Genomic DNA, 27,361 nt, shown 5'->3' on the forward strand with positions numbered 1-27,361 from the left:
CTGCTGCCTGAGTTTCGGGCCCTAAAGCGCAGATTCTGTGTGATTGCGTTGCTAATGGCCAAAAGGAGGGTTTCGCTATGTTGGAATGGAAGGCGGATCCCAAAGCCGAAGGACTGGCTTACGGACTTAACGTACTGTAGAGATACCCTGAGGACTTACGAAGAAGAACTCCCTGCTGGGTCAAAACCCAGAGACTACTGGGCATACCTAACCCACTATTTGCAAAATGCTTCAACAGAATCACTAAGCGATTATCATATAAGTGGAAGGGTGGTGGGTATAGGAGACCTCTGATTAGGAAACGAACAGACAACTTGGATGAAGGATGCTGTTGTGCTGTGACCGCAATGTTATGGTTGTTGTTTGATTGTACACAATTACAATTGCCAATAAAAAAAAACAAAAAAAAAACAGTCCAAGAGACAAGCAGTGTTAAGAGACCGCAGACCCAAACTAAGGGAGGAGAACAGCTTCTTACCGAACTGTTCAAGCCTCTTGGATTCCTGATCCGGAGGAGCGGACGGGAAGGAGGACTGGGAAGTAGAGGCCTGGATAGCCAGGCTCTCAGGCGTGGGGTGTTGGGACAGAAAACTGGGGTCGTCTGGTGCAGGGCGGTGGCGCCGGGCCACGTTCCGGGCCACGTTCCGATCCACAGGTGGTACTGTGGAGGGCTTGGACCAGGTGCCCTTCAGAACGTCCACTAGTGCTTCATTAAACTGCAGCAGAGGCTCCGAGGAGCTTGCTGACGGTTGGAGCAATTCAGTGAGGAGGTTAGTCCTCACGGCCACAGCAGGCAACTCCAGCCCAAGGGCTTCGGCCGCCTTGCGCAGCACCACGGAAAATGCAGCACCTTCCTCCGAAGCCAAAGTCGGAGGAGAGATGAAGCCAGTGTCAGGGGAGGTGTCAAGACCACTGGCATCCCCTAGCTCATCTGCCCAGTCCTGTGATAACTGGCCCTGCTGGGCCAGAGGGTCCTCAGACCCCTCCCAGTCGTCACCGTCATCCGATTCCTGGTAGACAGGTGGAATGATCGGAGCCGTCGAAAGATGAGATTGCCACCCATCGGTGTCGGACACGCGCCGGAGGTGGTACCGGAGGCGACGCCGGCGGAGGGGTCGTGAGGTCGACCGGCGTTGTCTGGCATCCAGGCCTGGATCCCACGGGGACCTGCAGTGTCGGGACTGGAGTCGAAGATGGTGCCGGAGCCGCCGGTTTGCTAGGCCCCACAGTCGAGCCCGCAGGGCCCGAAGGCGGGCCGGCAAGCGTCGACGGCAGAGCCAGGCCTCTCATGGCCAAGAGGAAGGCACTGATCTCCACCGGAGTCGCGTCGGTCCCAGGGACCGGCAGGTATGGGGACGGACGCGACTCCTGCGGCTCCGACGGAGCCGCGTGGGTGTTACCACCCGAACCCTCAGCCGAGTCGCACGACCGGCGAGGGGAGCCCAAAGAGCGATGTCGCCTCTTGGACTTCTTACCATGCTTCGACCTACCCGTAGACTTGGAACCAGACGAGTGGTGGTGATGACTGCGGCTCCGCAACTGGTCCCTCGACCGGGAACGGCGTGGAGCCGACTGCCGGAACTCTAGGAGCTTGCGGGACCGCTCCTGCCTAGCTTTAGAAGTCAGGGCCCGGCAGTCGAGGAACGACTCGGAATCGTGGTCAGCCCCCAGGCAGTAAAGGCACCGGCGATGGTGGTCCGTACCCGACATCAGTCGGTAACAGGAGTCACAGGGTTTAAAACCAGGCATCCTACCGGCACCAGAGTCGAGTCGACACAAGACCACAAGAGTCAAAACGTTTAGTCAAAAAATGAGTAAAGGGGTAAGCTCTTCCCGGATCGGCGCTGTCTGGCGTGGAAAAAAGAACTGACGTCAGCGTGCGGGGGCGGTGTCTGAGTACTCCGACGACGTTATCCCGGCGCACGACGCCGACGACGGACGCGGAGCCGCAGACGACGCCTAGCGACGCGCAGGGGTATTGCTGACGAAAAACTTTCCGGATCCAGCCTGACGCCTGGGGATATTCTAAGGTGAGGAATCTAACTAACGTGTTTCTTTCAGATGGATACAATAGCCAATATTCAGGAGTGGAATTAAGGCTCAATCGTACTTGGTCCTGAAGAAAAGCCAAAGAGGAAGGTTTGAAACATGTAACCAGGAGTGAAACATACATTATATTGTGCACCTCCAACACCCCTGTTTTTAACATTACCAGCCACAGGATTCAATAGTTTTGGTCACTAGTGGCCAGGTATTTTTTAGAATTTTTGCTCACTATCTCACTGACCCTTCCACTCCTATGTTTTATTAATATAGCTCACACCTTCCAAAAAGTGCTCCCATGTCTCCGTTGGTGGCAGCACGCCCTGTCCGGCACTAAGGCGGGAAGAATCCGATGATGAAGCATGCCACCAAGGCACCTTTTGGTGGGTGAGTGTTATTTTAAGAAAAGTTAATCTTTTCCCTTAAGGAATACTGCTATAATATCAGTTTAAGCTTTCTAGTGGATTTCTTTTGATTATCTATTTGATACAGGAGGCAAGGTCCACTATGTACAGCTCTCTCCTTCTTGATTAATGTGCCGTTTTCAATGGGCCATGGATGTCTGCCTCTCCAATACCACACATGCTGCCCTGGAATACCATCTGTTAATGGTTCCGTTGACGGCCCATGACCAGGAATGTGCCATGGGTAGGCGTTTGGTGTGCAATCCTTTACTTGGACCAACAGCAGACTTGAGTACCTGTGCTCGTGCCCGGCACCTCATAGATTGGAGTTTTATCCAAGTTAACGCATGTTGCCCTGGCATGCTCATAACAGCCTCTGGATATGAGGAGCATGTGTGCTTTTTCGATCTACTAAACTGGATGGCATCCCTTTTTACTATGGAGGGCACAGACAACATGCTGGAGTTGATGGCATTCCGCTTTTCATACAACATTTTTGTCTCCGAGGACTAAATAATAACGAATGGGATTTTGCGTGCACAATTACTAGTTTCTTTTCTCTATTCTCTCGTTCACAAAAATATACCTTGCAATGAGTAATTTTCACCATTGAGACACTTTGCCTCTGCTTATCTATGATTTTTGTCTTCACATATGGCTAACGCCCTGGCCAAGGGGTGAGTATCAAGTGACCCATAGGGACATTGTAGTTTTTTTACTAAGTTAGTATGAGCACGTCGCAGCTTGCCTGCTGCTTTTGCGCACGTTACTACACGTCTTTATTTTTACAATAATTTCAATGACTGCTTGCACATGAGAACTGTTAATAGCCTGAACCTTGCAATGTTCAACACTCCGTCCCTCATCCCCTTTGGTTTTGCAATAGCCTGAACCTCCCAGGGAATTGTGGCCAAGAGAAGCTATTTGCTGTTTCGACTGGAAATTGGTAGAATAGGCAGAGTAACCCCCCCTTTCTAAAAACTACTATCTTGGAACATAGCTGGTCTGGGGTCCAAATTAGTTGATTCAGACTGGAGGGCATATATAGCTGAACAAGATATTTGCCTGCTACAGGAGATGTGGGCGACAGAAAAAGTATTATTGATGGGTTCACGTGTTATAGCGTGGAGGCAAAAACTGCAGCCCACTATGGGAGAGCTATAGGTGGACTCCTGTTTTAATTAAGAATGGTTGCGCTAGCAGTTCTATGTTGATGGCGATTGATAGTTTGGATCTAATGGGGATTACTGTGACTTTCTCGTCTGGACTTTGTTTGTCAATTTTTAACATTTATGTTAGAAGCACAAGGGCAATCGATAAATTCTCCCACACTATCCCTCCTTGAGGGCTTTATGGATAATTTGGAACCAAACATAAAAACTGTAGTAGCTGGTGATTTTAATACCTCCTTTGAACCCTCAATTTATTTAAACGAGGTAACAAAAGAGTAGGATGAAGCCTGGGGCATTCCACCATTTCTAGGTCTCCCTAAGGAAAAGTTCTCAAATGTTGCACTAGAATTGGCTTCGTTCACATTAAGCAGGGGCCTCAGAGCATGCAATGGGCATACTCCCTCTGACCTCACAAGGGCAGTAACATTTAAAAGAGGGGTTTGTACCAGCACTATTGACTATGTGTTAGTTGATATAAGACTGTGGCCTATCCTGCATGATATGAAAGTGGTGACGCGTTTGGACAGTGACCATAACTCACTTGAAGTAACTCTGACTGGCGACTCTCTGAACCAAGATAATAATCACCACATAACTATTGTGCCCGCGCCTTTGGTAGCAAATAATCGTTGTTACATTTCTTGGCCGAATATTATGTCCAACTATAATTTATTCACACAGATTTATAAACTCTACTTAACGTTTTTCGAATCATATGAAGGGTCGAGTGAGGATGTAATCCCTATTTTAGATATACATATTGGCTTATTTAAAGCACTATGGGATATTCTTCATCAAGATAGTATGGTTAGGATCCCTATCTCCTCTAAAGTGGAGAAATGGTTTAACCAGGTTCATAAACTAGCAAAGTTAGCTATAAGGAAGGCTATAATAGAGGAAAACCGTGACAATATCAAGGGGGCAAGAACTTTATATAAGTCCACCCTGACCAAATCAAAGAGGAACTGGGAAAATAACCTATGTTAAGAAATTTTGGACACCAGCAAAAATAATGACATTGGACTTTTTTGGCGTCTTATTGCCCTAGCTAATCAGAAAAGCCTAAACGCCCATCACTATAATATTCCTTCTGATAAATAGGTGATACACATTTCTAACCTCTATGCTCCAGCTGAGCCCCGGGTTTTTAATGGCACTAGCACTTTAAATGCATCTTTAGTAGTAGATTCTGCCCCTTCTATTGTCTTTAGTCTGGAAGAAACATCCAGAGCAATTGATTCGCGGAAATCCGCAAAAGCCCCCGGCCTGGATATAATTCCTGGTGACCTGTACAAATCGGAACCCTTAATATGGTCCTCATATCTTAATATGTTGTCAAACGCTATAGCAGATGGGGGGGGGAAGGTACCACATTCCTGGCTTGGGGCTGAAACTATAGCGATATAGAAAAAAGGTGATGCAGGGGAGCCATCGAACTACAGGCCAATCAGTCTGATTGAAAATGCCCCAAAAATCTTTTCAAAGCAAATTTTAGTGAGACTTCTTGATTGGGTAAATGTTAATGACATTGTATCCCCCCTCCAGGCAGGTTTTAGATCGAGAATTAGTACGACAGACCTGATTTTTAGATTTGTTGTTTTATATTGGAAATATGTTTTACTTCAGAAACAAAAAATATAAATAGCTTTTATTGACCTTAGCGCAGCATTCAACCTTATTCCTCGTGCTGCTTTTTGGAAAGCTCGGTCAAATATGGGGGTCCCGGTTAATTTAGTACATCTAATAAATAAATTGCATGTAAACAACTACGCACAAGTTTGCTGGGGCCCCAACGGCGACCCATAGAGAGAGGAGTCGTCAGGGCTGTGTTTTAGCGCCTACCCTATTTTCCCTATATATTAATCATGTTGTGGATGTTTTAGAACAGTGCAGGAACGACTCCCCAGTTTTGAATGATAAGATACCAATTTTACTTTTTGCTGACGATTTACTTCGTTTATCGAAATATCCAATGGGCCTCCAAATTTTGATTGATATGTTTTACAATTTTTGTACTTCAAGAGGTCTAGAATTAAACATAAATAAAACCAAGTTTAGTATCCATGTAGATAGCGAGGGAGGCTCTTGATAGAGTTCATAGCTTTGACTTAGGGGATAGACTTATGGATAATTTAAGGTGGACTAGTCAATTGGAAAAATCTACACTAACGATTGAGCACAGATCTAATGCTATTCTAAGGTTCTACAATCAAATGTCTTTGCGCATGATTTCCCCTGCGGTAAAAATTACTGTGCCAACTGCACAGGGAGCTACCCTTTACGGGGTGGAAATCTGGGGCTGTGGAAATTTACATTCATTGACAATTGTGGAGAATAATGTTTTCAGAAGGCTATTAGGTCTACCATCCAGCTCACCGCTAACCCCCATGTACTTCGATGTTGGAATAAAAAGAGTTGCCGATCTTGCTATTTTAAAAACCCTAGCTTATTGGATCCGACTTTGGTCCACACCTGAACTTGGAGTATTCAAAGATTCACTGACAGAGCTATTGAATCTCCAAGGAGCCAGGGACATTCCATGGGTCAAAGCCGTCTGAGGTTGGGTTTTAAAACTTGGATTACAGAACGGGTGGGATGACCCTAACTCTATTGTAAAATCAGATAAACTGTTAAAATTCGATACTGGGCTTATATTAACAACCGTTATGTTACGAATATCAATAATGGGTCTGTAATCAGCACTTTTTTACATCATAAGTTTACTCCCATGTATGACGAATTCCTTGATTTAATATATCCATTTTCAACTAGGAAGCTGTACATAAGATTCCGCTATGGGATCCTACCACTGAGGTCTTTTACAAGAAAATGGTGTACTAACCAAGATCTCAAAACTTGCCCTGCATGTAGTTTGAGTAATGAAGATGAGAAACATGTACTGTTCTTCTGCAGGGAGTACCATTCCATACGTTGCAAATGGCTAGCTCCAATCTGCCATGACTTGGCTACTATTAGTCACCTGGAAGCTTTTAGGATTTAAAAAAGAGACACATTTTACAAGCGATGTGGTACAAGAGACTAAAAGTTTTAAATGCTATAGATATCTATGCTTTACTTGATGGATTGTAACCGAATTGTTTAATTGTACAATGCACGGTCACTTTATACAATTGTTGCACAATCTCCATTGCACATCTGAGTCCAACACTGCAAATGTACAGGTGGCTTTTAGCTATTTGTTTTGCTTATTTTTTAAGTAACACATTTTAATATTACCTTGCACTTTAGTATCTGTCGCACTTAGTATGGTCATGTTGTGAGTTTTACCATATCCTACTGCCTATAGAAATATCATGAGCTATATCATGAACTCTTAGAAAAGTTTAATGAATCTTTTGATTACAATTTTAACAAGGCTATTGTGATTATGCTGTATCTGGGTGCACATAGGTCCCCTGTTTTTTTTTTTTTTTTTTTTTTTTTAAAACCTTTATTTGTGCATATGAAAAGGACAAATACGGGCCTACAACCATCAGGCCGGCCACAAAACGGTTAAGCACTGAGACACACATTACAACCCCTGTGCGTCAATGGTCAAGATTAGCAACGATTCAGGAGTTATACACTGGAGAGATCCTTGACACCCGGGGAAGGAGAAGTAAAGGTTAATTTTAAGGTTTTCAAAATAATTTTATCGAGGAAAAAGTCAGTAGAGGATAGAACCAAGGAGATTCGAGTCCGCAAGATGGCTTCATCACACGGGAGAGCAGCAGCATCAGTAAAACGGCCATAGAAAATCTCAGACAGTGAGGCGATGCAGTTATATAACAGGATAGTCACATGAGTAAATACGCACCCCTCCAAAGCCGCCCCCACTCAATCCACCCCACACCCGGACCCCGAATCGGAAACAAGTATAGCGCAGAGACATAGAAGAAAGAGGCCCATAGAACTAAAAAGAAAAGGTACATTACCCCCCCACCCTACACCAATGCGGAGGCTACGGCCTGCCCCCCCCCCCGGCATAGTGCCTGTCGCCCAATGAACCCGAAATATAGACAAGAGAGAAAGTAGGAATAGAGTAAAGAAAATAAGAAAACAATGAAGAAAGCGGGGAGGAGCCCACGTAACCTCAGAGCGCCCGAAACCACCGGCCAACTACGTCTCCACACACTGAGAACCCACTACACCCAAAGGCGGTCGTGTGAAGATACGTGTCACAACAATATAAATGAAGGCAGACAAATCGCGACGAGTGCGCACAACATATGCAGACAGTTCCAGTCCCAGTCCAGCCCATCCGTGACACCATGGTGATAGAAATCAATCTAGCCCTGGCCCGATCGCGGGCGTAAGATTAGACTAGCCCCCACATGAAGGCCCCGCAGCCCGTGCAGACAAAGACAATATGGCCGCTTGGGAGAAGATGGAGAAGTAGAGTCACAAAATGGCCGCCGATCATCTATTGAGGTCCCCTTGTGCACCATATCAAATCCAGACCTGGCCTGTAAAGTACAGGAGTTCCACATAAAAGAAGCCGTAGGCCACCGTGAACGGTTCCTCGAGGACGTCAGGTGTCGCTCAGCTGGATACTCTTGCGGACGCGGTGAGGCAGGCAACAACAAAGCAGGCAGCAATGAACGGGGAAACAAAGTGTCCACAATTGAGCAGGAGATCGATTGAGCCTGGGTGCCGGGAAAGCCAGATGCAGACACCAGTGTAGCACGGTTAGACACAGTCGTTGCGTCCCCGCAAGAGGACAGAAGCACTGGCAGACCCACGTCTTGTTGAGAACAAACGGGGCGCTCACGACCCGCAGCCGACAGTATGGCGTCGAACCGCTCACTCAGCGTTTGCAAGCCAACACACAATTGCAGACGAAGGTCCCGCAGGGCAGCCAGAACGGAGCCGCATGTCAGCGGAAGCTGCGCCCCCACATCGGCAGCAATCCGGGACGGCACTGTGGAGCTGGAGTCTGGTAGAGGGAGGGCGAAGCGGGCAGCGGGTGAGACCGGAGCATCGCCCCCCAGCAGCGAGCAGGCAATCAACGCCATGTTTTACCGCTGAACGGTACAGTGGCCAGGGTGGGGGTCGTAACAAGGAGGCAATTCCACGCAGGTCTGGCCGCAACAGGTGAAAGCCAACAGTCGCTTCCCCTCCCTCGGACTCTCTTTGCAGCCGACTAGGCGATAGAAGAAGGGGGTCCGCAGCCTTCCACAGCGCGGGCCACAGAGCGAAGCAGGAGACCCGCCACACCGGGGCTTACCCTATAGCTCCAGCCCGTCAGGTGAAAGGTGAAGGAGGTGTCCGGGCGTCTCTCCCCCGGCTCATCTGGCGACAATCCGTGGTGTGAGGCGGGATCGGGGCCTCGGGGCTCAGATTTGCGCCGGGGGTCCAGTGACTGCGGAGCTTCCAGGGGGCCGGCCAAGGCCACAATAGAGCAGGGGTCCAGCGCGGAGAACAAAGGCACCAAGAACTCCGGCATCCGGGCGGGCTCAGACTCCGGGAAAGCGGCGGAGCGGTCAGCGCGTCGTCGCGCACGTTGCACCTCGAAAATCGGCGAGGATAGGAATCAGGATGATAGTCCGAGGCCAAGGGCCGGCGGAGCCGGGCGCTCAAGCGTCTGCTCCGGTCGCCATCTTGGCTCCTCCCCTCCGGGTCCCCTGTTTTAGAAAATGAACTACATGTACTATTCTTCTTGTCTACTGTCTGCTAGTGCTTTTGTTTTACTTGTTGTGTATACTTTGATATTTATTTAACCGAATAAAGTTATTACTTACTTACACGTCTTTATTTTTGTAATAATTTCAATGACTGCTTTCACTTGAGAACTCATCGCTGTGTTCCCTCTCTGCATGTTCCTGGGATTTTGACGGAACATTATGCGCAAGGTCGAACATTGCCCCTTGTTATTTTGTTCTGGCCAGGCCTTAGCCCTTAGACAAAACATACTGATGCAGCTGTTTGGACAAACACACTCTGGTCTTATTAGAATACACGAATAGGAAGCACACACTTGGAGAGGGAGCTTTCCAGGGAGAAGAGCAAGGCAGCACCTATGATGTAGATCTACAGGCTAAGGGATGGGGTCTGCTGACAAAGCCTAGAGATCTTCTATTATATATTAATATTTTTTCTTAGCAGGGGGAGGGAGGTTAGGCACTATAGTCTTTTCTCCACTCTCTTTTTATGAGGACATCTCCCTTCATGATATATGGACTAGCTGCTATGATGACTGTATTTGTACTATGCATTTTCCTGCTTGTTGTGGCACGTATATTGCATGTTAAGGCACATTAGTTAAAATAAATATTTTAAACTGTTTCGTGTCTCTGTCAGATCTTATTGTGGACAAGTACAAGAGTGGGAGCAAAAGGGTGTGCCTTGTTACCGCAATTCCTGAGAGATCTGGGAGTGTTGTGTTCTGGGGTGTCTAATAATTTATTTCTCTGTGAGTAAGTAGGAGAGCAAGTGAGACACTACAGCTAGTCAGTCCTGGGTTTGTGGGTACTAAGGTGGTAGGAAGACCCAGTCTCTATACACCAAGGTCCCATATTCCTGCGCATAGTTCTGTATGTGTGCAGAATCCCTGCAACAAAAACAATGGCCATCTGGATGCCCAGAGACACATTGTGGCCTATGCCAGTAGAAGCCTGTCTGAAACAAAATGTGAGTACTCTCAGCTGGAGAATGAGAGTCTTGCTCTAGTGTGGGCCTGCAAACTTTTTCATATGTTTTATATGGGATACATTTCACTATCATCACAGACCACTAGGCACTGCTTACTATCTTCAGAAACCCGAAAGTTAAAATGTCGCCTTGTATCGAGAGGTGGAGGTTGCGACTGCAAGAGTATGACTGTGTGATTGCACACAAGCTGGGGAAAGATCAAACTACTCTTCACGAGTGCCACTTCATCATCACAGTGCAACGTCTAAAGTGGCTGAACATTATCTCAACTTCATTGTGAGGTCCAGCACACCAGAAGCTCTATCCATTGAACAAATTATTGCTGCTACGAACGCAGATAAGGAAATGCTCACCTTTAAAGACATCATTACTAGGCAATCTTGGAGGAAAAGTGTTCAACCTTTTGCTGATGATGTTGAATTGAAAAAATTAAAAAAAAATGTACAAAATGAGCTATCCGTCACCCGAGAAGGCATCATACTGAGAGTCTTAAGAATCACCATACTGGTGAGCCTGAGGCAGCAAGTCATTGAACTGTCCCAAGAAAGACATCATGGCATTGTAGCCACCAAAAGAGCCCTAGGAGACCATGTGTGGTTCCCTCGCCTAGATGAAGAAGTTGAAAAAGAGCTGAAAGGGTACCACCTTTGTAACTGTTTATCTCCCAAGGTGATGCAGCATCCATTGCAATGTCTGACCTTCCTGCGCATGTCTGAGAGAGAGTTGCAGTTGATTTCTTTAGGCCTCTAGGAAATGGACATCATCTCATGGTACTTGATTATTCGCGTCTCCTTTGGTGGAAGACTTGTCATCGACAACCAATCACAAAATCATCAAGCAGCTTGATAACCTCAGCTTGGGGCATCTCGGCTATTCTCAAATCTGACAATGGCCTGCCTTTCAATAGCAAAGAATTCAAGGAGTTACTTGTTCGACTCATTGTCAAGCATCAAATAAGTATACCTCTCTGGCCACAAGCCAATGGTGTTGTTGAACAATTCATGGACACCCTCAAGAAGGCAATTCAGCAAGCATCGATAGAGGGAATCGATCTCAAACAAACCATGTGTCAAGCCCTTTGTGCCTTTCGATCAACTCCTCACTACACAACTGGTGAGAGTCCTGCCACCTTGCTATTTGAGATACCCATCACAACCAAACTGCCACAATAGATTCAGGACTGATCGATGAATGCTTATGAGGTTTGTGTCACAGACAATTTTCGAAAGAACAAGATGAAAACATATGCTGATCAGCCTCGAGGCACCCAGGAATCAGTCTTTGGAAATGTACACTGGTCAAACAGAAAAGTAAGTGAAAAACGGACACTCAGTTTGAGGTCGACCCTTCCGGAGTTGTAATGTGCAAAGGAAACATGATGACAGTTCATCGTTCTGGAAAGTCCATCACTTGGGACTCATCACACTTTAAACACCTACTTTGATGTTCGGCAGCGCCTGATATCATGAGTGAGGCTGAACCAATGCCATTGGCACTTGATTAAGGTGCCCCTCAACTACCTCATACCACCGATCCTGCCGACCTGTGTGAGCACCTCGCTGACTCTTTGAGTAACTAAGATGCTAATGCTGTCTGTACTTTTTATTTAACGAAAGGGGAGATGTAGTGCCGTACGATTATGCACGCTAGGACCCTTGCGGTTCTGGGCAAACTCGAAACAGGAATTATCTAATCTGCTGGGAGGTGTTAAGGTGTGGTTATAAAAGTTATGCCACAACACGTGCAGTGTGTGGTTGTATGTTGAAGAATAAAGTGTGGGGCATATTTCATCTGTATAGTCCCAGCTGGGGAGGACGCTACAGGCTGTACCTGGTCAGCTCTACTACTCCTCTCAGGTATTAAGCATGGTGTATCTGGGCCTTGATCCTTATTTAGGCTAAGTTACGGTAGCCTCTTTCAATGCATTTTCTTCCTTCCTCTTCTCCTGTCCTCTTCAATGTTTAGTTTTACTGGTGCCTGAAGAAAGCTGTTTGATGCTTTGTTGTTTCCTTTTTGCTATGGCTTGTTTTGTGGAGACTCTCAGGTGTTTGGTATCTTTTCACACAGTTACTTTCAACTTTTTTTGTCAATGTATCAAGTATTTCACACCCCCAAAGAATTCTCGTAATTTCAAGTTTTGAAATCTTACTTTATATTAAGTAAGGAATAGCCTTGAATCAAAAATATCTACTACATCCTAGCATCAGATGTAGAAGAACCATGTTGGTAAAATAAAACAAAATACTGTTGCAGACAACAGGGATTACTTTGTTGATTCTGGAGGAGAATGTATGGTAGATATTCTAAACATTTACCTTTTCCAGTTCAGAACTGAAATTTGCCCGTCAAAGTAAGATGGTACACTCTGTTTCCTGTTTTACTAAACACAAATCTGTATTCTGTTTATTAAAGTTTGAGAGAACTGTGAGCAAATGTATGCCTATGTTTCTTAAAATATGTTTAGACCCTTTTAATTGGCTGCCTGATGGATTGAGTTTAAGTGATCCACTTTGAAAAATGACTGCAGTCATCATTACAGTTCATACTAATGGAATAATAAATCACACAATGAAAATAACACACTTTTGTTCCATTTTTTATTGTGTGTGTGTTTGAAAGGAGGGCATTAAGTATGTATAACCAAAATTCAAAAACACTACTCACTTTACAAATCTAAAAAACACACAAATTCAAAACTATGCAATGGAATGTATAAAGATAGGCAGCATGTCTCATTAGCTTGACACATAAGGGCAAACATACCCTAACTTGTGGAGGGATGAAAATGTAACATTGAGGGCAATTGCACATAAAATAAACTGCATGTTTCCTATACAAGCACACAATGCATTCAGAAAAGGTGTCTCCTGGCTATGGCACAGGGCAACTTGAAAATACCTCAAAGCTCTAGTGTTATCAGATGTACCTCATTCAAAGTTTCTATTTTAGTGTATTCCTACAGGAGAAGAAACAATGGACGCAACTTTACAAGAATATATGAAAAAAACATTAACCCAATAAATAATTGTTGATGATCTCAATAACCAAACTCCGTGTTGTAGCAGGTTATTGTCATTTGCTGTAATTGTCAAACCAAAAGTTATTAACTCTTCCAAATGCTTAATATCCATCACTGCAAGTCCTACCTAGAGGCTATTTATTTTTTGTTTTTAACAATCATGTATATTGTTCTCAGCTTATCAGCATTGTGATGCTATATAATTTACCTACAGTCATCTATTATTTCCTATATCAGTGGGTTATTTTTCATTATAAATAAGTCATTCAGAATAAATTAATAAAATGTGGTATTAGTTTCAAACTGCTAATAATTTTTGGTGTAGAATATGAATTTAATGTAAGTAGTCCATCTATCACAAAGGTAGAAAACCATTAAAACAATCTAAGGAAGTGACAACATTTAAAAAAAATCTAATCTTAGTTTTGGAATATTTGAGTTTTTTAACCAATTGTGTGGCCACCCATTGTTAAAAAATAAAAGTCTTTAATGTCTAATACTTTTGCTAAAACAAATCTAAGTGCAAAAGCAGCTAACTGTATCACTTTATCAGCTGCCTCTGCTTCCAGATAACTGACCCCAGGAAAATAGTCAAATTAGTTCAGCATCTAAGGAGAAACAGTAGAGTATGGAAATACTATATACAGATCTCCCTACAGTTTTCTTAGGTAAGGGTATCCTTATCTCCTTTAGTTGCCAGCCAGAGTATAATTATTGGAATAATTGTTTTCCATCTGAGGTAGAGAATCAGGGCAAAATCCATACTCATGTCTGAGAGCTCTCACTAGCGACCCAAAAATCACAGCCTAGTCTCTCCACAGGAAGCACTTTTGCGTTTAGTCAGGGGTGAGAATCATAATACAAATGCACATGCAATGTAGAACATGTATCAAAAGAGTACCCAAATAAGGATGAATGGCTACTGTACCATAATGTAGATCTAAGGGTAAGGAATGGACCAAACAGTATTAGATGTAAACAGAAGCTAAGAAAGTATTATAAAAAGATTTGCATCAAAACAGTAATCAGAGATAGTGGGTAAGGAAGCTATGTATTCACCTCCCCCCGTGGGGCAAGCCATTTGGCAGTAGCTTCTCTGTTGAATCAAAATAATGTTTTATATGATAATAACTTTTCTTGGATATTGAGTATCACTAATTCTCCCTTGATCTCAAATGAAATCCACAAATCAGGAGCTTTATAGATTATAATAAGAGGTTAAAGGGCTTCCGACCCAGACCTTCAGAATGTTTCTCATCAAGTTGCACTCGTAAAACTGAGATGGAAAGCTGAGGAAAACAGACAAATACATGCAAATGATCATAGGATGATGTTATCTTCAGCACCACTATTTATTTTTTAATATAAAACTGCACGCAATTACTTAAGCAGAATAGATAAAGGCGGGCTGGACCTTGTTGTAAAATTGATTGAAACTGTAAAATAGTCTGAATAGTCAGGTATGTTTTTATTTAAAGACAAACTAATTGCTACAAGTAAAAAGTGTGTGGGTGTGTGTTGGGTGTTAAACAGTGATGTAGATCCAGGCCTTCCTAGGACGCAACGAAAGCCTATCAATCCTTTTATAATATACTCCATTAGGTACACTATTGTGATGTTGACCTGCACTTTTCTTTAACTCATCACTTCCTGACAGCTTATCTCTTCTTAAACTGACTATTCACTGCAGACGTAGTTAGGTGGTGTTTCAATCCACATTTATGGAAACTGTGTACTTATTTTGTGAGTCAAATAATATTTATCACAAATTATAAAACATTTCAGTACCTAGAAATAGTGCACAAATCAATCTCAAGAACATTAAATTAAAAAAAGTAAATGGACAAATCTCAAACAAAATGTTGAAAGGTATGTAATTTCCTTTGTACAACATATATTCCTAGTATGAACCCCAAAACATGACATAAGTACAGTACTTTGTCTTGGAGACCACCTCAAGCTCAAATGTTTATAGTTAACTTTATCACCCACTAATGTCAGGTCTTGCAACTCCTTCTCTGAGCTCTAAACAAAGTTGTATATATGCATTACTGTGAAACAGAGGTATGATAGTTCCTTTCTTTCCCTGGGTGGTATGGACATCAAGTCACACACACTAGGACATCACAGGATTATGTCCTGCCCTTAGCCCGAGATTACGTCTTGTTTTCTGAGGAACTAGAAAAGTCAATAAGTTCAGAAAATAAACAAGCATGCTAGTTTACTTTCAGTTCCTGCTGCTAACTAATAGGACCCCAGCATTGAGGGGGGCATGCACGGTGCTAGGACAAGGATAACAGCTGCTACTTTGAATTGATGTCTATGACGTAAACTTTTACCGGTTTACCTATTACATAGCCAAGCAGTTTTTTCCAGACAAGTGGATTGCCAGGAGAAAGTTGAATATTATAGAGCACTAAGGGGAAGCCGAGTAGCTACAGCTGTAATTTAACATGCTCCATTTACTGGGCTTTTCCTATTCCAGATCGGCCTTATTATGGGTAGTGGAGCATAAATCTCCAGATTCCCTCTATGGGGGCCCAAGGGTGAAGTTACTGATGCACCTTTAGATAAAAAAAATACTGAAAACCCCAGGAAAATTGGAAGAAAAATTATCTTGCGTGCTGCCAACAGTTGTGACTCATGATTGTCCACTTTTGTATCTGAGCTATTAATATAGATGAGATAGATTGGTCAAAAACGGTTCTATACCCAGCTTCAACATGAACTGTTAATCCTCCTAAAAAAAATGTTGCACGAGGAAGGAGTATGACTCAAACCATTTCCATAAGTACAAGCTATAATGGCATTTGTATGAGGCTCTGTTAAGACGTCTAGCCTGGTAGGCTGTCTTTCCATGGTTCTCCATGAGGTACTTTTTGCCCCCTTTGAGGAAATTGGTTCAGGAGGGTGTAAATACTGTCAACGACTAGCCTGGGGAGTTTGAAAGCACAATATGAGCCCAGAAACTAAAACAAATGACGCTCCATGTTGAGGAATGGTTCCATCAGTGGAGCACACAAGGTAACCAAGACAAAGTGTGAAAGAACAATACAACAACGTGTTAATTTGAAAACAAAGAGCATTAAGGGTGTCCGGTAACCAGAATCAGCAGAGGTCAGGACACTGATGTGGTTTCTTTAGACTGCTGGTAACTGAACGTCTCCAGAGAGCATGAGACCTTTTCATTTTAACACACAGCTATTACATAAGTTGTAAACATACAGGTACAAACCCCAGCTATGGAAATTTAACCATTTTTACTGGTTTGATTTACTGTTGAACCCCTAAATTTTGTGGCTTTTTCTTGTTCTATGGAACTTTGTAAATGTCATTTATAATGTGCCTGGCTTTTAATGTATGGCTGGCATTTAAATCGAACAATCTGTGCTTGCTTTTATTGACAGGAAGATGTCTCCTAGCTTGGAGAAGGCTTAAAATGTACAAAGGTGATGAGTAGCTTTCAATTGTAAATGGTGTGTATTGAGACAAAAATGTAGCCAAAAAATGAGTCCTCTTGAACCACACTACTTTAGGTCTACATTGAATCACAAAACACTTGTAAACTGATCTGAAGTCTATGCATAAGCATGAACTTTTCATTCTCAAGACACATCCACTCTCTTCTTCAAAGCTTTCTATGGGATCTATATCGCTACTGTTCGATCAGGAAGCATAGTTAAACCATGAACCATTTACATTACATAATGTATTTGTAAAGTACATGTTCACTCAATGGATATCAATGCACTGATACATTTTTGGTACCCAACATAGTGGTACTTGTTTTGTCATCCACGGGAGGATAAACAGCTAAGTGGACCAGTCCGGATTTGACTGTTGGGTTAAACAAAACAACCTGCAGTGAATGCATTAGTCCACTGAGAACCCAGACCACTGTGTAGATCTCTTAATTGGTTCTCCTGCATTACTGATGCAGTCTGACCTCTGATTTGTCTTTGGACATGGTACCCAGTATCATGTTCCCCATCAGTTTCGTAATACTCAGGGGTCCACTATGCATTAAGAACAACTCTTTTATGGGGAAGAGTAAGTTGGGCACAAAAATAGGTGCACCTTCCTAGAGTTCTAAAACCTGTTTCCCACCATGGCCCATATGCCACAAAGATCTCAGTTTTGCCCATCTGGGAGACAAATAAAGACCAGAGAAGAAGTGCTGACTACATATGGAGGGATCATTACAACCCCTGCGCTCTAACATCAGCAGGAACATTCCCCGTCCTGGTAACACACAGAGAAACCATGGCAGTTGTGCCCATGTTGGAGCAGCTTTAAACTGCTCCAACCAGTGTGTGCTGCAGACAGTGAATCATGATTAAGGCTGATTTCAGTAGAAGTATTGTGGGGAAGAGGTCAATGGTACATTGATGACCCTTGGTGTAACTAGAGTTGCAGGTAAGTGGGCTCCTATGTAGCAAGGTGATGGTGAGGTGCAGCTGATTTGGGAAAGGCACAGGCTGGGCCTGCAAGCTGTAACCAAACAGTAAAGGCCTACTAACAAGGGACCATAAAAGAGGCCCAAGGTAAAGAGCGGATACACAGCAGCAAATTTAATTCAATCTTGATTCTCTCTCAAATCTAAATAGAGGCAACTTACCCACGCTACACGCTACACCCACATTTCTCAAGAGGCACACCACATCTCATTCATTAAATAAAAAAAATAAAAAAAGGACTGCTCCTCAATTCCTCTACATTGTAAGTCGAATAAAACTATGCACTTGTACTTCCATGGAGGGGAAGCTTGATGCCCTGAGATGAAGAGTCTTTGGGGCTAAGAATTACCCAATGAGAAGAGGTAGAGATTGAGAATACTAGAAAATTGTGCTGAAAAGTCAAAGCAGCCCCATAAATGTATCCAGAAGTGTCAACAATATGGTGCAAATAAAATTATCCAATCTAAGGCACAACTGGTGATGCTGTAAAACCCTTAGAGAACAGTACAAATACTTAAGAAAATGACATAGTAAAGAACATTAATGGACTTTTGGCATTAGTGAACCACTTGGGTAAAACAGTCTAGTCTAAATAATGTAAGCAGGGCTTACAGGCTGCAACATAAAGGGTTGGAATGGAGTGGCTTTAGGTGAAAGCAGGGGGTGGTTTGTGTTAGGAAATGAGAACAAATCCTAAGGGTCACAGCTGTAGAGAGATGCTGGGCTCGTTTCTCTGACTTCGGTAAACGGGGAAAAAAATATTATCCGAGAAATTTAAAAAAATGTTCTTGACTTTAATGTACCAGGGTCAATCAAGTACAAAGCCTTTACATGTACGCACAAATATGCTACTAGAACATTTCTGAAGGGCCAGAAGAGGGGTGAAGAGGCATACAACTTCTATGTGTGAAGTGAATAATGCTTATGAGTGTGTGTGGGGAGATGACAGATTGAAAGCACTCAACGTTCAACTGGCCTAGAAGACAAAATATATGCCCAATTCAGCAGGATGCACTTCTTCTAAATGAAGTTGTTGCACCATTAACTGTGTTTCAATCTATCTATTGTATGATACAATGGTTTACCATCTCCTTACTGCGATCTTTACTGTTAAGAATATATTTGCTCACTAGCAGTAATTTAAATCATTGTTAAAATGTGTAACATCGTTGACAGATTTAAATGTGCAGGAATGAGATAAGATCAACTTTAGAAGAGTTACTAGTTGATGTTTGCTATTTGTATCACTATGCAAACACACCAATTCAGCCAGGAGTCAGAGGCTGGGATGGAGAAGTAGCCTGCTGGTGTTGGCAGACCTTGCACTCTGCTGAAGAGTGCCAGAGTGATGCCAACCTCTGACATGCTGAGGAGAGGTATAAACCTTCTACAGAATTGGTTGAAGAAGACATTTGCACACTCACTCATTTACACCTTAAGAAAATGCAGTTTTAATGTAAAAAATGAGTAAATGGTTCGGAGCTCACATTTATTCCTCATATTTTACTCATGACAGTAGCAAATATGAATGGTCACTCAGATGGGGTTAGTTTGACAGAGGAAAGTAGGATTAATGCCAGTTGTATACCTTTGTGGTAGGACAGAATGGGCAGATTTGCTAGGGGGCAGATTATGAGGGTCAATCAGTTTGGAAGCCAAAGTCAACGAGGGTTAGGTCACGATAAGTCTGGAATGGCTATTGGGCCCACAAGAGTGATGAATCTCCAGGTAGGAGTGGCATGGCCGATAGGATCAGGGATGGGGTCCAGCTGCTGGCTGAGTATGGGACAGCACAAGGACAGCGCCCTGAAGAGAATTTACATGGCACTTCCAACATTAGAGGATTCGGCCGGTATGTCATCTGCTTTCCACATAACTATTCAGAATTGTGGGCTAAATATGGTGGAGGGATGGATGAAGGAAAATAACTAAGCACAAATGATGTCTGTATAGCTGGAGCATCAGAAGGCAACATCGGCTTATGAGGAAGAGGATGTGAATTTGTAAGAGGGCTAGATTGAAGATTGGTCTGAAGGAGGCGAGGGAGATTTGCAACAACAGAGGAGACAGTTGTTGATAGAGGACAGCGGTTCTGAGGGTTAGGATCAAAGGTGCAGGGGTAAAACGCTTGGTTGTGGGAGATGGGGGAGATCCGGTGGGGGATGATGAGACCCCGGTTCCTTGAGCGCCCTGTGACAGGCTTCCCCCTATGCTCCTGAGGCACTCTCTGTTGGGATAGCTGGGAGGCGGATCCGACGAGTGGTGGGTGAGGCTTTGATGTACATGTAATTCTGATGGATACTGGCGACATGCTTGGGTGGGTGGGTAGGGTGGGGGGGTTCGTTGGGGGGGTTGCTGGGGGATGGGGCGGGGGGTATATTGGTTTTATCGCACGCCCACTGTGGATTACTCCTGTGGATGAACTACCTCGTAGCACAGATACTGTTGGGGTGACTGTTGTACAGTTGTGATCAGTTTGGTGGGGGTGATCACTGCACTACGTCCTGATTTGGCTGGAGGGCGGAGTACTGGGGAATGGGATTGACTGCATTTTGTTCTGTGCCCTAATAAAGTCTGTTTAAAAATAAAAAAAATCAAAGGTGCAGGGGTAATGGTGCCTTTAAGAAGTAAGTTCCAAAGGAAAAAGCAAGCAAGTGAGAAACAAGGAGGAAGTGGAAAATAAGGTTAATAGACTAAAGAGAGAACAGTCTGCTGAAAAGAAAACAGGGCGCATTGGAAGTTGGACTGGACCATGAAGAGAAGGGAGATCTGGGGGGTGTGGCACAATTTAAATTGGTTGATGTTAGAAATGGGATCTCTAGTTGGCAATCGGTATGCACCCACTAGCCTTTGGAGAACCTTGGCAATCAGGATACAGAAAGAAAAGTCCAGTCCTTTCACTGCCCAAGACAGAAGCAGCAGGTCAACACAGCAAAGTGGTAGTTCTTCCTAACAGCTTCTCCAGCTCTTCTTCTTGGCAGAATGTCCTGTTAGTCCAAAAGCGTTCTCAATTTATGGAATCCCAGCTCCAGTACTTTTACTAGTTTCTGTCTTTAAAGTAGTCAAACTACAAAGGTAAGTCTCTGTAATACACATGACCTTGCCTTTTCCTGACCAGGCTCCAGATACACTACAGGGGGTGGAGACAGCTTTGTGTGAGGAAAGGCACTGCCCTATTCAGGTGTCAGTGACAACTCCTCCCACTAATCTAGCTCAGGAAGGCTGTTGATGGGCCATCAGGATACGAGGGCACACCCCGGCTCCCTATGTGCGACTGTCTAGAGTGAATGCAAAAACAACCCAACTGTCACCCTCACTCAGATGTGGATTCCACAGGCAGGCAGAGGCACAGAATGGTAAAGCAAGAAACTGCCCACTTTCTAGAATGAACATGCGTGCTATTCTGTGATTGAAGCAATTGATATTATTCTTTGATTTAGTTATTACGTGTAAAGCAACTATTTTTAGATTTATTACTTGTAAAGCAATTGTTCTTTCCTGACAGAACCATTATAGATGCTCACACACTCTCTAGAAGTGGCATTTTCAAACATGCAATTTAAGAAAAACAACTTCACTAATAGACGTCTTTTTAAATTGCATGTTTAAGGGACTCTAAACTCCAAATCTCTCTCTCTTCCCAATTGGAAGTTACCCTTGTAAGATGTTACAAGGCAGCTCCAAAGATAACCTATGGGAGGGATGTAAAACACACCAGTACATGTCCTTCCTTTCACATACACTGCTCCCTGCCCATGGGGCCACCTTGGCTCTAACTTAGGGGTGTCTTACATGTAGTAAAAGGGAAGGTTTGGGCCTGGAAAGTGGGTGCACTTGCCAGGTCGAAATGGCAGTGATGAGACTGGAGACAAGGCAGTTAAAACCGAGGCAGATAAGGAAGATGGGTCAAACATGGTGTCAAGCCTGGGAAAGATAACTTAAGTGGTCATAAGTCAATGAAGACTAAAGAAGAGAGTATAAGGATGAAGGCAAGGAAGCCGAGAATGAGCTCAAAATGAAACTATCCTACATGGAGATGAGGGTTCTGCTAGGGGTTCATTTGTCTTCTACCACAGAGGACATTTTAAAAGGGACTTTAATAGATGTCGATAGAGAAGGAGAGGTAAAAGAAGGAACTAAGTAGGAAGAATGGAAATTGATGGGCCTCTCCAGTATGATTTTGAATATTGAGACTTGGATGTTCATCTTTATAATTTATGCAAGCTTTTAACGTGAGAAGTATTCTGCAAAATGTGTGGCAACATTTAAATAAATTGACATAATTAGGAAAGATCAGTTAGATTTTGGCTGGTTGGCTTGGTTACACTATGATGAAGGGTTTAGGGCCAGATTGAGAATGAACCAAGATAAGCTATGGAGGGAAGCGAACAGTGAGCTATTGTTTTAAAGGATGCCTCCAACGTGGCTTGCCTCAGAGTTCCACAAAGCTAGTGGTTTGCCTATACAGTACCAGCCCTTTCTACCACAATTTGGGGTGGGGGCATTTTCAAGAGGACAAAGTGTCAATAAAGGCACATGCAGGGGGTACAACAGAGGACTTTGCAATATAGCACTAGGAAATTTGAACAAGAGTGCTCCAAGTGAGAAGTATTGGCTCATTCAGTACTAATTCAGAAATTAAATAGCATATCAGTCACATAAGAAAATAAATATTAAATGTAAGAACATGAAGTGTTCAGAGTCGGAGTGTGACAGTTTGCACTGCCTGCTCCAGTGCTTCTACACTCCACTTTGTCATTGGTGAAGTAAAGTTCTTCGCAACTGTACTTACCCAGGTTTCCACTGGCATAATTGGTTGCTCTTTTGTATTATATTGTAATAAGTGTGTACGCACACACCCATTACACAGTGTTTTGGTAAAGCTGTGGGGAGGTCAGTGGCAGCAGGGGAGGTAGAAGGCTCAGCAGCAGCCTTTCCCAAAGAGCTTCTGATGTCCAAATATTCAATGACTTGTGACATTTTGGCCAAATGTAAAAGCTGCAAAAATCACTGGAATGGTGTTTTAAAGAAGGTTTTATGTCAAATTAGCAGGGTACAGATGTTCAAAGATGTACTGAAATTCCTAAATTTGTAAAGGTGCTATTTGCAGGTGGTATAGGACAAATGCGGAAGGAAGTTGATAAAAGAAGGGTCTCTGGCCCCTTTGACACTTGTCCTTCACTAGATTTGACTATTTTCCCATTAGGAGTTGTTACCATGAAAGCAATTTTGTTTAATTTATCACTGGTCTTGGACAGAAAGTCAGTTGAGTGAGTGATTTTATTACGTAAGCTGATTAATCAGTACGCTGAGGTGGATGGTGTTATTAGTTTGGTCACACAAGTAGGAGGGAGCAGAATGGGCTAAATACGAAAAAACTTGTTTTTAGGTTATGCCAGTTCATCCCACCAATTTGACTGTATTAGGCAAGCAATTTGATGGGGTTGGGGGCATATTTGTCCTTTCGCAGGAATGCATAGAGATAATGAAGATTCAAATTAGGAGGTCTCCCTCTGTCCTCCTTCGGCACAAAGAAGTAACAGGAGTAACACACAGTTCCTACTTCCAAGGTCAGAACCCTCTCTATGGCACCTTTGGCCAAAAAAGACTGCAGTTCCTTCTGTAAGATGGACAGATGTCCTCCGTCAGCTGCCTTGATAGTGGTGGAAAGATGTGACTGGGTAGGAAAAAATGGGAGGGTGTAGCCCCGACTGACAATCTATAGGACCCACCTGTCTGAAGAAATGGCCTATCACCCCTGAAGGGAATATTAGATTCTGCCACTGACAGGGTTGCTGTGTTTCAGCAAGGACTCACTAAAGCAATGTTTGGCTGTGGATGCTGGAGAGGAGGGGGACTGACCTGCATGTTGTTCCTGCTGTCCTGGGCATGGCCTCTGAGAACTGCGGCGTCGGCCATGAGAGGGATGAAAGGCCTGCAGGACTGGTGGAGGTGTCTGCCATTGTAGGAACTGAAAACCTTTTTGGTCTGAAGTTTATTGACCAATGGTATAATCTCTCTTCATCTTCTTTGTCTCATATTTGCTCTCCATCTCCCTCCTTTTTCTCCTCTTGGTATGCTCCACCCTCTCCCCACACGCATGGTACTACCTTAGAACGTTTACAGGAGTGCACCTCAGAATGTTGACACTGCTGGCTGAGGAGCGCTTAGGCTTGGCAGTTTGAGGAATTGTCTATTCAAATAAACCTACGTTTTCTAATACTTCTGCCTCGTGGACTTATTTTAACAATTTGGCAACGACTGGAAACTGGGTGCTGTGCAGGGGACAGCTGAATTTAACAACCAATCCTTTTTTGTTGTCTTGTATTGTGTTTTGCAGATTGCGTGCATGGGCTGTTAGTGAATACAACTGCCATTTAATTTATTGGTTATTCATTGGTGAAGTAGACTGCTAAACAAAAGCACACAAGATCATTGCTAGTTTGCGGGGACTGAATGGTATCAAGAATGCGGTATAGGAGCGGGGCAGAAGGGAATGAGCTGGGGCAGGTGGGAATGAACTGGGGCCAGCTGCCTCCATTGCTAGCTGAACCCTTCAAAGTCCAGATTTTAAAATATTACAAATTTAAATTAACCACTCACGTGGAATCTAACATTATTTGTGTAAATAATTTGAGTAAAACATGCTGTTCTTCAGACAGAAGCTAAGTGGAGTTTTAACAGTTTTGCTTAAGGATACAGAAATGAGCCATAAGAAGCAACAGGGTTACTGGATAGGAGGAATTCACCTTAGTAGCCCACGCGTACCCGACAGTATCAATGTGAACGAAAGTGCTATTTTACAACAGATTTTTAGATGACCGCTTTCACAAACCAAGGTTTATCAGTGTAGACAATAACCGCAGTAAGTTCAGCAGTACCAGTTTTCACCTAGATTAAATCAGTCTTGACACTACATACTGCCCTATTCCTCTAACACAAAATTGCACAATATCAAAACAGCCTGAATAGGAAGAGTAGTGGTTGAGGCGCCTATTCAATATTTTGCAACCAGAAGGTTGATAGTTTTGAAGGCGCTGCAGCGCTGCCAGACGCAGATATGCTAAAAGAGATCTGGAGCCCTCTACAACTCACAAGGATGTAAGAGCGAGGATGAGACCCTTGGGTGAAGCCGAAAAGAAGTATGTTAAAGGATCTGTTCTCTCGGGTAGACATCGGTGCCTCTCAAACACATCAGGCCATGGATATGTACATGTATGTCTTGGTGTATTCCCTGATTTTCTGAGAAAGAAATGGAGCATGAGCCCTGCTATTTGCCCCTTATCGACGTTTCTTGTAGGACATGCAGAAGGCATTGCTCTAAAAAACGAATCAAAAAACAGGAAACAAAAGGAAATGTCTAAAATTAGCAAAAAATGGATACGTCACAGAGAGCAAAACGACCTCATAGAGAGAAGAAAATCTGGATTAAAACACATTTTTATAAATACTGAAAAAATGCAGCACAACAGCGACTCGGCCACTTTAGATGGCTGTAAAAGAACGGGACAATGAACTTTGGCGTGGGGCCAGAACACCAGAGGCAGGCACAAAACAGCTTCAACAGTTCCTACTAAACAGAGCAGACCATTTTACAGTAACTTAGCTACAGCTGAGGGAAGGGTTTTTAACAACCACACTCACTTGCCCAGCACAAGATTAACCACTCTAATGTGCTGACTGTACTCTTTCCCCTGTTTCACGACACAACCCACAGTTTAGGTGAAAAAAAGTTGCAGCGAGTCCCCAAATACAAGACTAGAAAAAAGGAGCCTCTTACAGAAATCCAAAGCAAATTTCCTGGCCAATGAACAAAGGACTTGAAATTAAATGTGCTAGATATCTCTGAGGGCAGTTAAAAAACGCCATGAACCAGCAGACTGACAGGGAAAGAAACCCTTTTTGTGCATGTAAGCAAAGCATTCAGAATCTGACCTGCACTCATGAAAACCTGCTGCCATCACATTCACATTTCAATGTCACTAGAATGAATTGCTAGAATTATGCGCTAACAGTACTCTTCAACCAACAGATGTACAGAAATGCACCGGAGGAACACACTGGCCTCGCTATAAACAGGTTTACCACGATAATACACCTTGTTTCATTCAGGATGGAGCGGACATATACCGTGCTCTTCATCACCGCAACCTCAGACACGGGGAGGGGCTTCCAATGACATGGCTCTTAGAATGACAACCAAATTATCCTATCCGTCTTTTATTCTTACACAATCAAACGAACAAAGATGTTTCTTATTTGTAAATGAAGAGGCAGTTGGTGGACATTAATGTTAAAAGGTCCGTGTGCAGCTCATTAGAAACATTCCTCCTCATGTAGGATGCCACGTCATAACTCTGACTTTGAAGTCGTTACATCTTAAATAAGAAAAAAGATAACATTTTTGGCTCACAATTTTGAACGTTGTCACATTTTGCAAGTAGACGATACCCAAGAGTCAAGTAAAAGGCAGTAATTCGCATAGTCCGTTTCTGGTGGACTACCTTTAGCTTGCAGTAGAACACAACAGTAGGGGCAGCCTCGCGCTGCAGGCGTCACACAGATATATATAAAAAAAATATGACAAGTCGAAAATGTCACCCAGATCATGGAATATTAAAAACAATCTGCAATGTACTGTACGACTATTCAAAACAATGTGGTGTGGGAGCCTACTCCAGCGTTGGCACGAGGCTATGCCACCAACCCAAGTCTGAACGTTTAAAGAAGGGGGCACTGCGGCTCACATCTCAACAAACCCGAGCGGCTTTGTAACAGGGCACACTGGCAGACAAACGGATTGTGCCTGTTCCCATTTCCCTCCCGTTCCTCCTACCCCGAGTCCCGACCATCCTAATGTACATTTCTCGTGCCTGCATCGTCTTTCCTATATGCAGTTCCCAGTCAATATTCGATTGGTCTGATTGGACAGTCGTTGCCTGGCATGGCCGTTTGGGACGGCCTCTTGCCAATAATACACCTTTTTCGTTACAGAAGGTCCTTCCATTTCTGACGTGTACCTGAATTTAGGACGAACTTGGGAAGGGTCTGTTAAATGGGGGCACTGGCCACTCTTTCGAGATGGTTTGCATTTTTCGTTCCCAGTACATTTTTTTTTTATTTAGAATTTCCATTTTGAGCCTGTGTTCCTCCTCCGCCATTTCGCATTCGCGTTCAACTTGTTGGATTTTGGCCACGTGCACTTCATTCATCTGTATGAGCTGCAGCTGCAGGATGGACATCTGCTGGTGATGTTCCTCTTCGTGCATTTTGTTTATGGCCCCTTCCGGCGCGGTGTTGCTACTTTTGTAATGTTTGTTCGCCGACACTCTTACAGCTGAACACGAGGGCTCCGGCTGGAAGGTGGTTTCACACTCCGGAACATTTACAACTGCTTTATCTTCTTCGAACATTTCTCTTTCCGCCACCACAAAGGACTCTGAAAAACAATTCAACAGGGTTTATTCAATGTTGGTTGAACCTAAAACCACAAAGACCGTTTCCACATTATATTTCCCAACTAAGATCAGAATAGTTACTATGTGCAGCTTACACAGTGATTCTATGTCAGGACAGGAGGCTCCGATTATGCTTTCTCATTTCTTTATTAGAAAT

The 27,361-nt window shown here is 43.6% G+C and overlaps 1 protein-coding gene across 8 annotated transcripts in view; it reads right to left on the reverse strand.

Annotated features, from left to right (window-relative positions):
* Positions 1–12,853: 12,853 nt before the first annotated feature.
* Positions 12,854–27,361, reverse strand: part of MSANTD3 (Myb/SANT DNA binding domain containing 3) — a 324,673-nt gene continuing 310,165 nt past the window's right edge. For all 8 annotated transcript variants that reach the window (XM_085606797.1, XM_085606803.1, XM_085606801.1 and 5 more), the window contains one exon: positions 12,854–27,185. In XM_085606797.1, coding sequence (XP_085462923.1) covers positions 26,773–27,185 — 413 coding nt within the window. In that variant the 3' untranslated portion in view covers positions 12,854–26,772. The remainder of the gene's footprint in view (positions 27,186–27,361) is intronic.

The sequence above is a fragment of the Triturus cristatus genome, chromosome 5_2, assembly GCF_964204655.1.
Source record: "Triturus cristatus chromosome 5_2, aTriCri1.1, whole genome shotgun sequence".
Classification (NCBI taxonomy): Eukaryota; Metazoa; Chordata; class Amphibia; order Caudata; family Salamandridae; genus Triturus; species Triturus cristatus.